Here is a 15,460-nt window from a genome sequence, read left to right as displayed (position 1 = left end):
TGACCAAATAAAATAAATCAATGCTGCTTCATACCTTATTTCTATAATCTGAGATCCCAATAAAAATAATTTACACCGACAAGTCTGATTTAGAGTATTATATTTTGTGTCTGATGAAATACAAAAAGAGAAAACAATTTGTTATTTTATTATTATAATGAGTAAAGTGCCATGAATCATGATGATTGGTAAAATTAACTCAAAAGTATTCCCGATTGCCACGAGATAAAATACTTTTTTGCTTTTAAGATCACACTAAGAAAAGGTAATGCATTGTGGAGATTGATTTTTCATATAGTAATTCAGCTAATAGTTATTATCTCAGAACGATATTTTAAATTTCTTTTTGATTCGAATTTTTTTCAACTAAAAATTATTTTTTTGACTTAATTAAGTGATTATAAGAAATATCAACTATGTTTTGTCACTGCAAGTAATGGACAAGAACGACTTTACTTACTATATGTCCATAATCACCCTTTATTCTATATTTTTGGGTACCGCATATTGTTCTTTATTGCGTAAAAATCCAAATGGCATCAAGCATTTGCTATACTGGTGTTAGCTTTGATAAAAACAACATACAGCTAAGAAATGTGCTTACGCTTTCAGCAATACCTTAATAATAAGGCGGAGAATCAAAGATCTCACCACCTACGTAAAAATTCAAATAACATTAAGTAAATTATTAGTAGAGGGATTTTTTTTAACCCTTTTTGCTAGCTCCGATATATAATAGAAATAATTTTTTCGATTAATAGAAAGACAATTTAATCCTTTCCTTAAAATGATTATGTAAAAAGTCTTGTAAATTAACAAACGAAGATGCAATTTTTCATCAAGTTGGAGAAATATCTAAAATCTTCCTTCCTAAATATTGTTGAAGTTAACTAGATCTATGTCATTTCAATTTGGTCTATTTTGACAATTCGCTAGCCTAATTTCACACATGATCATTAAATTTTAATTTATGAATAATAACAACAGAATCATAAAATTGTTTCTTTATCACATTAAATGATAACTAAATCATTCATGAGTTGTTTTAAATATACTCTTTCATTTATCTTTAATCGTCCATTATACTATAACTCAAATTATTAATAAATGTGGAAAATCCTGGTTACTTTGACCGGAGACAGTAAATAGTGTGACAGCAAACCTTGACTGCTTCATCCTCACTTCATCATTCATCATACATCATGAAAATAAAAATTTATATTAGAGTCCGATTAAATTTAAATATCACATTAAAAAGTTTTTTTTTTTACATTAAAAAGTTTATTAGAGAGTAAAATAGAATTTTCTCCGAACTCGAAATGCCATTGATATTTGCTGTTACAGTGGTATTATTTGGAATCTAACCTGCCCGAAAAATATCTGATTTCTGCCCGTTTTCTTCTCCCTTCACCCTCTAAGCTGCCCGTTCTCGCTTTTCGGGCAGTCCAAACTTCAATATTCACACATCCCATCTCTCATTTTCTCTACTAAAACTCCATAAATATGCAGAGTTTCAGACTTTCTCAATTCCCAATTCTTCAACCACCGTCACCACCGCCGTCCACGGTGGTGAAAAGGGGCCTTCTCATCACCGCAGCAGCAGAAAAAAGTTCAGATTTTTAATATGGGTCAGGGGCTCAGTTGTGGAACAAGTGATGAACATGGATTGTTTACTGCTGTTCAGTGTGGTGATTTGGAGACTGTGAAGGCTCTGTTTGAGATAAACCCAAGTCTTGTTCATCATTCTACAGTTTATGATCGACAGTCTGCTTTACATATTGCTGCTGCCAATGGCCAAATTGAGGTGTGTTTCTTGAAAATGGACTATTTTTCTTGAAGAAAAATAAAATCTTTGATTTTTTGGGGTGTTTCTTTTTGTTGAAACTTTTATGTTCTTTCAGGTTGTTTCTATGCTTTTAGACAAGTCTGTCAAGCCTGATTTATTGAATCGATATAAGCAGGTATGATTATTACAATTTTTTCTTATCAGTTGCTCTGTTTTCTTCATTGTCGTTTTGCCTTTTCATAACTACTTTAATTTGCTGACCTTAACTCGAGGGTCCTTCGAGTAAGGTCTATGTACACTTTAACTTCCTTTCATACCCATTTGTGGGATTTCACTGGGTATGTTGTTATTTGGTCGATCTCCAATTGACTAAAAACAAAAGAGTTTGAACTATGGAATTGATCGTTTCTTCTTGTGGTGTTCTGATTTCTGATTGCTCTGAGCAGCACCTAAGTATTTTTCTTTTTTTAAATTTCCCCTGATTTTTGTTGTTTATTGCTTTAGACTCCATTGATGCTAGCAGCAATGCACGGGAAGATCTCTTGTGTGCAAAAGCTTATTGAAGCCGGGGCCAATGTATGCAATACTAAATTTACACTTCAATTTTATTTTATTTTTAAAATATATGAACTGCTCTAATAATGAAATATATAATCAGATTTTGATGTTTGATTCGCTGAATGGGAGAACATGTTTGCACTATGCGGCCTATTATGGGCACTCTGATTGTCTCAAAACAATTCTTTTTGCTGCTCGGACATCACACATTGCGTCTTCTTGGTATATCTCTTTAAGAGATCACTTCTTTTTTTCTTTCTATGATGTGGATATATTATCGAATTGTTCTAAGTCATTGTGTTGGAATTAAACTTTTAGGGGATATGCCCGGTTTGTGAACGTTAATGATGGTAAAGGAGCAACACCTTTGCACTTAGCAGCTCGTCAAAGACGGGCTGATTGTGTTCATATTTTACTAGACAATGGTGCTCTTGCTTGTGCTTCTACCAATGGATATGGGTAATTATCTCGTCCAAGACTTAACTTTTCCTTTTCATTATTTGTGGGTTTCGAAGTAATTTATACTTATAGTAATTTGCACAAAAACAGTTTCCCAGGTAGTACACCGCTTCATTTGGCTGCAAGAGCTGGTTCTCTTGATTGTATCCGTGAATTGTTAGCATGGGGAGCAGAGCGATTACAAAGAGATGATTTGGGGTATTGTTTTTTCCCTCTTTTTAACTTGCCAGGTTCTGTAGAAGAAAGCATAGTCATGAAACTGAATGTATTCTTCTGTGAGTCCACAATCGTTTCGTTTTCTTATCTATCTAAAATATGCAATGTGATGGTTGTGGTGCAGGAGAATACCATACACAATTGCTTTAAGACACAAACATGGTGCATGTGCAGCATTGCTGAATCCTTCATCTGCAGGGCCTCTTGTCTGGCCATCGCCATTGAAATTCATCAGTGAGCTGAATGAAGAGGCAAAACATTTGCTAGAATGTGCCCTGATGGAGGTTAACAAGGAGAGGGAAAAGAACATCCTGAAAGGAACAACCTATTCGCCACCTTCGCCAACCAATTCTGATAATGGGATGGATGACAACATTTCTGAGGTAATTACCGTTCAGATATCTATGAAGTACTTAAGATTTTCTAAAAGATGACAACGACTCTTTAACAAGCTGCTACGACTAGTTTTAGCTTAAAAGCTACTGCAGAGTCTCATATCATCTACAATTACCTAATGCAGGTCAATGATACAGAAATTTGTTGTATATGCTTCGATCAAGTATGCACGATTCAGGTCCAGGAATGCGGGCACCAGATGTGTGCACATTGCGTACTGGCCTTATGCTGTCATAAAAAGCCTAATCCTACTACAACCAGTCCTATTGCTCCTGTGTGCCCATTCTGTCGTAGCAACATTGTTCAATTAGATGTTATCAAGCTTGAAAAGGATGATGGCACGAGCCACGATGTTTCCTCCACAAAGCTTAGGAAGTCTAGGCGATCAAGAAACTTCAGCGGGGGGAGTAGTAGTTTTAAGGGCTTGTCTACAGTAAGCTCTTTCGGAAGAATGGTTGGTCGTGGCTCTGGTAGAATTGCTGCTGAAAACGAATACATTGATAAGCCAATAATCCTCGACTAATATCAGGATTTTGCATCAAGACTTCCAATTAACATGATTTTTAAGAGCATCCTAAATGGTATATATCGATAAATCTCTCTCTCCAATCTGCTTGATAGGGTATTAAGTAAGCAAAATCACAATGATTTGCGCGGTTGGATTGGTCAGTACTATATTGTTACCACATTTTTTTTTACAGTTGGAATAGGAAGAATTCTTTTACTGTTGCCTCATTTTTTATTCTGTTTTGTCCTAATGAAAATTCAACATTCTCTCGATGTGTAATGTTATATGAACAATCCATAATATAAATATGAAAGTCTAATAATGTGTGAATGAAAAGGCCATTTCTTGCCAATGATGGATCAACTGAAAGTGAGTGAAGTGTAATAAAACCTTTGTTAAAGAAGGGCATCTATGTGAATGACTTTTTTTAGCGCTAAGAACAAATCGTGTGATGTGTGGATTAGATAAGTTCAAATCTTGTTGTTGAGAATTTTTTTTTAGCCCTGAAAAGGATAGAGGAGCGAGTCCAAGTATCTATCGAGTTCCACTTTCCAATTACGCGTTTAGTTGGTGAAATTTTTTGTCACTTTCTTTATTTTTTAAAGGAAAAAAAAAATCAGACGCAACTAATGGATCGATTAAGGTGGTGGAGTAGGTAGCTTTTTTGTTGTTATGTGTTGGAGAAATTAACCCATTCTTGAAGGGAAAAGTATTGGAGTGGACTTTTTGCTAGTTTCACATGCAACAACTTGTCCATGAGAACAATGGTCCATGCAACATGCACATATGGGTTTATTTGAATTTAGTATTTTAAATATGAAACATAAATTTATTTTATTAAAATTTCAAGAAGTAATAAAGATGTATTCGTAGTTTTACATTTATAATGGGTTTAATAGTAAAAATCATAAAAATTGAATTCATAAAATTTAAATTCGAACAGAGTATAGGAACAAATTGTGCCCATACATCATTTTCCTATTAACAGAGGGTGGTCAAAGGGATAAGTGCCAATATAAAAGGTCTTTTTCTATTCTCTTACAAGAGCCATTGACTTATCAAAAGAGCAAATTGTCGAATAAGAGTACCACCTTCACCTTAATTGAGAGTACTACCTTCTTCCTTTTTCTTTTTCATTTAGATTTTTTTTTTGTCTTTTGGTCTAGTTACACTTTTTTTTTTATCGGATCTATCATAAATATCTTTTCTGCTTCACAAATATAGAGATAAGATTTGTGTATATTTTACCTTTTTTAAGCTACAGACTTTATATATGAAATTACACTGGATATGTTATTATTGTGGATGATGCTAAAATGCAAATCTATTCTTTTGAATAGCGATTAGCGAGGATGCTAATTTTTGCTTCTTTAATAATTTTACTCCTCTTTTTGGGTATCAGTTGAGAAGGGGTTCCACTTGCAGGAATATTTATAGGTGGGCTAATTTTATATTTCTTTATAATTTTGTTTTGAATTATAATTTTTGAAAATAGTTTTTTAGACATAAGAGATTTGAAAATACCAAACTAAAAATTTTTGCATAACTTTTTTTTTCTATTCGAATTGTAACAGGTTAATTCAATACAAGAAAACATGAAATTAGTTATGAAATTTTCCGATAATTCCTAGCTAATTCGTTGCTAAGAGGGATTAGTATGAGATTTTAGTTGCGAAATTTTGTCACTCGCCGATACCTCATGTTTAATCGGTATAGTATAATTTAGAATTTCAAAGTTTAAATTGTGTCTAGATTATGTTTTTGAATTGCATATATTTTGTTCACAATCCTCGTGCACCATTTCATTGGGCTATGACCCTGCCTTAACTGTTGTAGCCACTTTTTGGATCCATATTCAACAACCATTTTTAATGCGACACAAAAATATCTGTAGCTAAAATATGAAGAAGAAAAAAATCAGCACAACATGCTCAAATTCGAATCATTTACAATTGAAACATCCAACACACTGCTAGAATCTCACAAGTTGTTAGGATATATACTATTAACCATGTGTTAAGAAATATTATTTATTATAGAATAAATATTTGCTCAATTTTAATAGATCATATATTCGTTTATGGTGTCTATTTACTTATATAGTAGATGATTTAGTGTGTAGAGTTTTAGCTTATACACAGAGGATTAAATCATCAGTTCTTATAAGTATAAAGTTTTTTGTTCACAATCTAGGATGAAAATTGGACATGCCATCGGTACGATTGTAGCACAAGATTATAGGTAATTTATCTTGATTATGGGAACGGTATAGTTCCAACTTCTTGTGCTAGTGCATTTTGTATGTATTGAACGGGACCGAGTAGAGATAGTTGTTTTAGACTGACTGACAAAACATATAAACTAAACTATTAAATGTACTTATATTCTTAATCCTGATATAACTATTATGATCTGTATATATTAATTATCGTTTTGATTTATTAAAAGGTGAGATTCTGAGATGGGTCAATACGCCTGGTAAGTTGGATGATAATAATATATATTGGTGAAATAATAAGTTAGTTGATGGAATCCATGTCTCGTTATAGAGATTGATTGATATGCCTTTTTGAGAAACTTATAAGTTTTCATCGTGTCAAACCTTGCAAGTGGATTTATGAATCCGACACATGAAATAAGTTAAGTAGTGCTCTAAAGGAAATTAATCATTAAGTTAAATTCGTCAGTAATTTAATTTATTGATTAGTATCTGAAATCTTAACATGGGGAATTACATAAGTGTTTAATGGGGAATTACGAAATATAAATAGAGGAGTGCAATTACGAATTTCTAGTGGAATGATTTGTAATTTATTATGGTAAGAATAATTCAAATTAATTATTTGGAATTATTTCCATAATAGGAAGCCTCAGTAATTAATTTTGTGGTCCCTCCAGTGCCCATATTTAACTAGAACTCAAAATCCTAATTCTAAAGGGAAAAGGGGAGAGGCGTTAGTTTTCTTATAAAAGGAAAACTAGCGTGTATTTTTTCGGTTGAAGAAAAATAACGTGTGTTTAGTTCTCCTCTTTGGACTGTGAAGAAATCTCTATAATTAGGGATTCTTCTAGCCATAGATTGATTAGTTTTCTATTCGATACTTGCCCACCCAAGTATTGAGAGAGTTCAGATCATGTGAACTTGGGATCACTGTAGAAGACCATGGCTATCTTGTAGATTCACTTGAAGGACTGTCTAACTTGGGGATTAGCTTGAAGGTATCTGTTCATGCTTCAAGAGGTATTTATCGAATTAAATTTCAGTATGTTTATGTGTTCTAGCATAAACGGTATTGATTATCTATTATTCATGTAAGCAGTAAGATTATGGTATGCTTCCGCTGTGCATATATGTTTTTCCAACACAAGTAACTATAGTTCGAAACTCTGTGGGATTTCACATGAAAGGGTGTTCGCACTAATATAGTTGATAGCTAGCGTTTTACTAGCAAATGAAATTTGTTTCGTATGAATTTTAACAAGTCAAACTCTAAAGTGATTATCAAATATCCGATGAGAATTAAAGGAAAAGTTTGTTTCATGCGACAAAAAGATGAAAGAAGTCATGATGAGTCTAAGTGAGGCCAGCCAAAAAAATACAACTACAGAAAAAAGTAGTACTAATATAAAATTAGTACGTATAAAACAAAGATGTAAATTATAAAGCATGTAAGCTTTATGTTTGCATCTTGGTGAAGTCAATTGCTGTCTGTGTTTGTTTCTCCATCATCATCCCACATGACAACTCGAATTAATTATTCCTATCATATGATTCTTCTTTTAATAAAATTACCAATGGCCAAAAAAAAATGTGGCTATAGCTTGCTGAGAATTGAAATTGGCCGGCCGGCAATTTTAATTTCTGAATAAATGGAAATTAAGCTTAAGTTATTTACTCTGTTAGTGTAATATTTATGTATTTTTACATTATTGTATATAGTCCAAATGATATCTAAGAGTAGTAAATGAGTTTAAAATTAAATACTACGTAATTTGTGATATTTAAAATAAGACAGATTATTTGTTATAATAGGTAAATAACATGAGTTGATGATAATTAATATGAGCAGATGGTGATGTAAAAATTATTCACATAATTGTCGATATAATTTAAACACAATGAAAATTACAATGTGCAAATTAAAAGATATACTCAACAAAGAGCTCACTAGTTTCCTAATGAAATTTTCCTATAAAAAATGATTAGTTATATATTTTGATTGAATAAATGACAAAAGAAAAAATTAGTAGTGTCTTTTCACACGTAAAAATTAGGAAACTTTCTTGTAGTTGATCTGTTCCTACCTTCATGTGAACTAATTCGGCGGGAAAATTATATTTTATAATGTAAATTTCTCATTAATTTGTGATGGGAAAAATCTTAGGTTTAATTAAACGAGATATACTTTAAGGCCAAAATAAATTAATGTTGACAAACATTGGAAAGATATGGAATAATCATGTTAGAATACAATTAAGAGGCTAATTACATACATAACATACTAGAGTAATTAATTAAGATGTACGTACATCACAAAATAGTAATTTGATCAAGTTGTTGTGGTGATTTTGTTGATGAGATCTGCTAGTAGAGCTGGAGGAAAGAGTAATTCAACTTCATCATTGTAAACATCAAAAAACATTTTTCTCTTTCTCTTTGTAATAACAGTATTAGTTGCAAGAATTGATGATGATTTGGCCTTCCTTGGAGTTTTCGGACATTTCATTGGAATTTTATGTTCCTTTGATGTTGGAGTTCTCAATCCATCTTGGTGTTGTTGTGTTTGTGTTGCTATAATTTGACATCCATTTTGGGAATCCACAACCATGACTGAATATGAGTTAAATTTTGTGAGTGAAATGAAAGGAATAAATATAACACTTGGAGAAATTAAAAGAAGAAAACAAAGAGAGGAGAAAACAAAGAGACAAGAAGAAGCAATAACCTAGAAAGATATGCCGGCGAAAATACTTATAAGAGAAAGAGATCAAGAATAGAAAGCTTAAATTGGGATCGAGAAAGAAAGATAAAGACTATTATATATAATTTTATAGTTTAAACTATGATAATATATTATTGATTAGCTTACATATACTTATGATTTCATATCGAAATTTAAATTGATAGATAGAGTGTATGTATACATTTTTTCAAATTATTATCATGTCTCAACACGCTCTCATGTGATGATGATGAGAGAAGTATCGATTAGAACCTTTATTTTCTCTGTTGCGATCAATCCTTTTATTTAAAAATTTAAACTATTAAATTTTAACAAAATTAATATATTTTAAAATATGATAACATTGTCAGATTACTAATCTTACTTTTAACGTAAAAAATTACGTGAGGTGATCAATATATAATTTGATATAAGGGAGAGACATAGACATGAGAGAAGTTAAAAGTTTAGTGTATTTAATTGGGCGTGTGTGAGAGAGAGAGTGGAAGTTGCTTGTTTGATAATACTACTTCTCCATCGGCGAAGGATCCAATGCACAAAATAAAATAAAGAGAGACTGACGTAAACATGAGGGTGGACTTCCAAAATTTTATTATTTTTGTATATTCAATTTTGTAACTTAAAAAATGTCCTCTCTTTTTGTGATTTTCACCAACTTTGATGAATCTATGCACGTGCTTGTCTTTTGGTGAAGCCAGCCATCTCAATTCTCATGATCATGTCAACTTAAATAATAAGCTCCTTCCATTATTGTCGTTTCGTTTTAGATCTATAATATTGCTGCTTTCGAGCAGATCTTTAATTTTCTTATCGTATCATCGATCATATATTATTCTTGTTAGGAGTAGTATATTATCGTATAGAGACGTTTGATATAAGGTATAATAATTTTATGAATAAAATGTAGGACTATTTTATTGTGTGTTTGGTTTGTAGGGATTAGATAGTCCTAGAATTATTTATCCTACTATTTATATATGATGATGAGATAAGTTATATTCGTATAAATAGTGAAATAACTAATCACAGAATAACTTAAACCAAACGACTAGTATTATTTTTAGAATTCATAATCGTCTAGCTAGGGAATACACATACTAGGATAAAGCATTGATTAGTAACATTCATTTAGAAGAACCGGACTCCTTTTTATTTCTGTTCTCTTTAAAATAAAGTATTAATTAAGTTTAATGGATAAAATTTAATTGATTAAAGTAAGGCCTTAACCATGATTTAGATAACTGATATCTCACATATTTGCTTCCAAACATTTTAGTAATCCCACATTCATAAACAGTATTATCTTGTCCATAAATACATTAAAAATAATATCTCTCGTCCTATATATAGACTCTCGATCTTTTTCCTTGCATCCCACCATATCTATCTTTCAACTTTTGTTTTTTGAGTTAATCCTTTAATTGCATTTTTTCATTGGAATTTTCTCTTAAAAATTAGCAACCGCAAGATGACAATACTTCAAATATTTTTAATAGTTAGGTGCTTTAAATCATAAGAAAACTATGATCATCTTATTCACCTGTATTTTATAAAACAAATTACATCCAGGTACAATAAGGAAGACGAGGATTATAATATAATTGAAGAAATAGCCCATCAAAGAATAAGTCAATATATATTTAAGTATCACAAATCACAACAAAACAAGGGAAAAGGGTCTGATATACCCCTCAACTTTATCATTTAGAACTCATATACCCCTCATTATGAAAGTGGCTCATATATGCCCCTATTGCTATACAAAAGGCTCACATATACCCTTTTCCTCTAACGGAAGTGAAAAAATTAATTTTTAATTTAATATTTTAATTATTATTATTTTTTAAAAAATATAATCCCATATGGGTATATTTAATCCTCCTCACACATAATTTTTTTTGACTTTTTTTTGTTTCAACGACTAATTTAAAGTTATTATTTTGATGGTCAAATTTATTTATATTACACTAATTTTCTTGTAAACTTTATTATAGATGACCCAATTTTTTTTCAATACAAAAACTAAATAACAATATAGTCGAAAAAATAATTTTAAATTATAATACAACCACAAAAAAATTAGTTTTAAAATTTTCTCTAAGAAAAAAATAAAATAAGAATAAGAAACTCAAAAAATGCTAATCAAAGACATCAAAAAATAATTTATGTATAACGGTAAGGGTATATATGAGCCACTTTCATAATGAGGGGCATATCAACTCCAAATGACAAAGCTGAGGGGTATATCAGAAGAAAAATTAAGATGACAAATGAAAATAGATAGAAAATTAGTGCAAGGGATACATATTGCGATATGAATATTTTTATACTTATTCAGAAATCTTCTTTTGACCGATATCCTATCTTAAAACAAAACAAGAACCAATGCATTATGGTTATTTTTAATTATGATTAGGGTTTTATTTTAGTTTATTAAATTTCATCTTTTAATTTTAAATAATGATATGTATCCCTAATTCAAACAAGAATTTGGGGGAAATGAAGAAAAGAGAAATAAAGAATAGCAGAACTTAAGTGCATGTTATGATGTAGGAATAATAATAATGTTTATCATTGACTTTGACCATTACCTTTTTAATATAGAAACTATAAAAGTACAGCTTTGGTAATCTTTGTTTGATTTTTCATGCCCCTCGATTAATTAATGGATCAGTGCGTGTTATACTTCTGATGTTATGTTACTTTACAATATTGAAAGTGTATTAATTGGTCAAATAGTAGCTCGTTGATAGGTTCGACGACGATGTGATTTCTTAATTAGGAATAGGTCAAATAATTTCCGCTTTTGGACTTCTTCTTTTTTTGTTTTTGGCGAAATGATTTGATGGACTATTGTATTTGTATCAGTTTGTATTCTGGACACTTCTACTTAATCAGTTGTTAACTGAACTCTTAAACTCAATTAAAATGAGATTTTTAGGCCCCGCCAACCATGTGTGTAGCTCACTCTCCTTTCATAAATGACATGTCATATATATTAGTGCCATGTCATAATTATTTCATAACTATTGTTTAAAATTATTAACCAAAATTATTTAATAAAAGGTAAAATAATAAAATTTTAAAGTATTCTTTAAAGTAAAACTCCATACATCTTATTCTCCCCATTGTCACTGTCCACTGCCAAAATCTACTGGAGAAGCCATCGCCGCCATCGTCGCCACTTTTGCCTGCGAAATCGCATATACTCTCCCTCACCTGTCTTCATCTCCACCGTACACCATCACCATTTTCCTTTCCTCCTCCAACCTCTACAAAACCAACCTAAGCCCGGTCATCGCTAGATCTGGCCGAGATGTATCAAATCTAATTCCTAAACATCAATTCCATCCTACTTTATTATGTTTCTTCATCTCGTGGAGTAAATTTTAAGGTTATCTCGTATGAACGAATATAAGAGAGACGTTGCAATGTCTGAATCTACCAATGGAAGCTATGTGAGGTGTAAACACTATATTTCACCAGAATCTACAAAATTGTTCAGGGATCCGTGAAGATGCATTTTCCACATAAGTTTTCCATTCTCAGGTAGCCAATAGAGGAATAGATCCTTAAAAGGAAGCATGCAAGAATAGGTTACATACTTCACACTATCTATCAATACTGTTGGTGGTCTCCGGCGTGCACCATCAACACCGCTTCTCTCTCACTCCACTGCGATTCAGTGTGGTCTCTGGTGAGTACCACCAGCGCCGCTTTCTCCCGGATTAATCAGTGGACTCAAAATGTGCCCAAGATCTGGTAAATTGATCTTAACAGATTGTGAAGAAGAAGAAAGAAGGGCTGGGTATCCGATGAAAATGGTTGAAAATGACGGGATAGTGGGTGAAGAAGAAGGAATTTTTTAATTAATTGATTTTAAATTTTTTATTTTTTTGTAATTTTAATATTTTTTAACCCAAAAATGTTATTCACTCGCCTAAAGAAGCGTGTAGTTACACATTTTTGCCAACTCACACATTTTAATGCCACATAATCCTAGTCAATGGTCAGAGGGATTTGTTAAATTGTGTTTTATTGAGTATAAAGGTTCAGTTGACAAATGATTAAGTAAAAGGGTCGAGAATATAAATGGATACAAGTGCAAGGGTCCACCAGACCATTTGACCTTTATTTTTTTCCATTATATATTTCTTAATTATTTGATTTACTAGAAGAAATTTTGATATAATTTTTAATATTTGTTTTTTTTATTTCCCTTCAAGTATATATTACTCCCTCCATCCCATTTTATGTGAAGTAGTTTGATTCGGCACAGAATTTAAAAAAGAAAGAAAGGAAGACTTTTAAACTTGTGGTTCGAAATGAATGATAGAAATTTTGTGGCTGTAAATCATTTCATTAAGGGTAAAATAGACATTTTATAGTTAAATTATTACTTAATATATAAATGTGTCATTCTTTTTTGGACTGACTAAAAAGAAAAATAAGTCACATAAATTAGGACCGAGAGAATATTATAGTTAAAAATTGTTTTTGTTTCGGTAAAGATTTACCAGAAGACTAGAGATCAGAACAATTTGTTTTCCCTCCTTTTTAGCCGTTAGTTTTCCCTCCTTTACCTACGTATTGCTCTTAATAAACTGCAACTCTAAGTTCGATCAAATTTTCCCAACTCCAAATTAAGTTTCAAAAAATTCAAGCAGCGTATAGTCAATCATATGTATAAGAAACTTTAATTTCAAACCAGATTTTATACAAATCTTCGACAGATTACATAATTATGTGATGACATGGCCTCACTACACCAGGTCCAGGCAATAATATAAAGAACATAGAAATAACTAGGATATATTAACACTTTCAGATCTAACCACAAGTTTGCTGGTTCATCAATAGAAATTAAACTCCTATATGTATATATATAATGAAAATCAATAGAATTACATTTACATTTTAGAATTCACAGTAATAATTACTTAAACCGTAAAATCTAATTAAATTCTGAAACCCCCCCCGCTCAACGTGTAAACATATATCAAAAGTAAACAAAGGAAAGGTAAGCAAAGAGAGCCATAGCAATCGAGGACATGCCCATGGGGGTGGATGATGATGAGTTATTGGTAGAGGGAGCATCAGCACGAGCACCGGCACGGACTACTGGGGTCAATCTGGTGGTGGAACTACTCCTTGTACTCACCCTAGCAATGGTAGGTGTTACGACGACACACATGATGATTGAAAGCAAAAACATAACTTTCATAACATTCTTCATCATTTGTCTTTGTTAATGGATTTAACTTGTATGAATAATCGATCTCTTTCTTTCTTTTGTAAGTATTAGGTGTAAGAGAAAATTGGTTTGGATATGGATGGAGAAAGAAACTATAAGCTTGTATATTTATAGTATTGCAATTGTGCACTGGTTCAAGCTATTTGGTCACGGTCTGAAAACTTGACCTAGTCTTTTCTCTTGACCAGTACGTTGAAAAGTCAACAGGAAATTGGAGAAAATAATGTTATCATGTGTCATGTGTGTTACAAGAAAATATTTGATAGGAATGATCGGAAACACCGCCGATAATTAATTAATGATAATAGCATAATTATCGTTAAATATGTATTTTTAGCGGTAATTAACACTCTTTATATATATATATATATATATATATATATATGTCTCTAAAGCCTTTAGCAATATTGAATCTAATGACACTTAACTAATGCCGATAAAGACTTTAGCACTCTTTATTAATGCGTCTATATATTGCCGCTAAAAGTTGTTTTTGTTGTAGTGATAATTGAAGATTTGAAGGAATGATCATAATAGAAGTAGCTAGTATGACAAAAAAAAATAATTAAAAGTTAAGTTGTAAGAAATTTTAAATGATCATGATTTAAAATTAACTTGAAAAGTAGTCGTTCAATTATTAGAAAAAAATTAAAGTGTTGTCTTTCAATATTTGAATAAATATATCCTCTTAAATATTTGTCGCTGATAATGTTTAATATGGCGTTCTAATTTTGAAAGTTGAAGCACCAACCATTACTACAGTTGCAATCACAAATTGACAGAATATTGGGTCATTGAAGTGTCTCTGTTATGTGATCTGTCAGGTAATTAATCTGAAAATGACTTGGTGAATATATCGCGCTTCGTACAATTATAAAAAAGGTAAGTGTACTTAGGTGGTGATCTTTTAAGGGATATTATGGGCGTCTTCAAGGTTTACTAGAAGAAAAGAGATTAGAACCATTTGTTTTTTTCCTCCTTTTGGAACTCTAAATTAGAATCTTGAAATAGAATAACCTTATTGGAATGGAAAGGTAAGGTCTAGCCCCCCTTCAGAGGCGGATCTAGGATTTGGAGGTCGTGGATGTCATATCGCCCAAGTAAAATAAACGGGTCGATTCCTTTAATTTTGGGTTACAATTTGGGTTATTTATCTTTTTTTATTTTTATAAAACAAATTGATTAAACATGCATGTTAGTGATATGTTCTTTTAGACATTCTAAGATTAGAGATAACTAAACAATTCAATTTATTTTTTGGAATTAGAGGCCTTATTCTCAGGAAAAAAAAAATTCCACATTAAAATCAAATTTGTATA

General features: G+C 31.4%; 1 protein-coding gene across 1 annotated transcript; it reads left to right on the top strand.

Moving 5' to 3' along the window:
* The first annotated feature begins 1,525 nt into the window (after positions 1-1,525).
* LOC125874661 (putative E3 ubiquitin-protein ligase XBAT31) lies at positions 1,526-4,275 on the top strand. Its single transcript, XM_049555653.1, has 8 exons — positions 1,526-1,804; positions 1,902-1,961; positions 2,291-2,362; positions 2,445-2,566; positions 2,663-2,803; positions 2,894-3,001; positions 3,144-3,402; positions 3,540-4,275. The coding sequence occupies exons 1-8, from the start codon at positions 1,625-1,627 to the stop codon at positions 3,936-3,938; spliced, it is 1,341 nt and encodes a 446-aa protein (XP_049411610.1). The 5' UTR covers positions 1,526-1,624; the 3' UTR covers positions 3,939-4,275.
* Positions 4,276-15,460: the final 11,185 nt, after the last annotated feature.

The sequence above is a fragment of the Solanum stenotomum genome, chromosome 8 (assembly GCF_019186545.1).
Source record: "Solanum stenotomum isolate F172 chromosome 8, ASM1918654v1, whole genome shotgun sequence".
Lineage (NCBI taxonomy): Eukaryota > Viridiplantae > Streptophyta > Magnoliopsida > Solanales > Solanaceae > Solanum > Solanum stenotomum.
Note: the sequence above shows the minus strand (reverse complement) of the source record. Positions and strands in the feature narration are given on the sequence as shown.

What these genes read in the sequence shown, in the direction of transcription:
- LOC125874661 (XM_049555653.1), top strand. Translation starts at nt 1,625, where the DNA reads ATGGGTCAGGGGCTCAGTTGTGGAACAAGTGATGAACATGGATTGTTT. An exon ending in TATTGAATCGATATAAGCAG is followed by an intron (nt 1,962 to 2,290) that starts GTATGATTATTA and finishes TTATTGCTTTAG; the next exon opens with ACTCCATTGATGCTAGCAGC. An exon ending in TTATTGAAGCCGGGGCCAAT is followed by an intron (nt 2,363 to 2,444) that starts GTATGCAATACT and finishes ATATATAATCAG; the next exon opens with ATTTTGATGTTTGATTCGCT.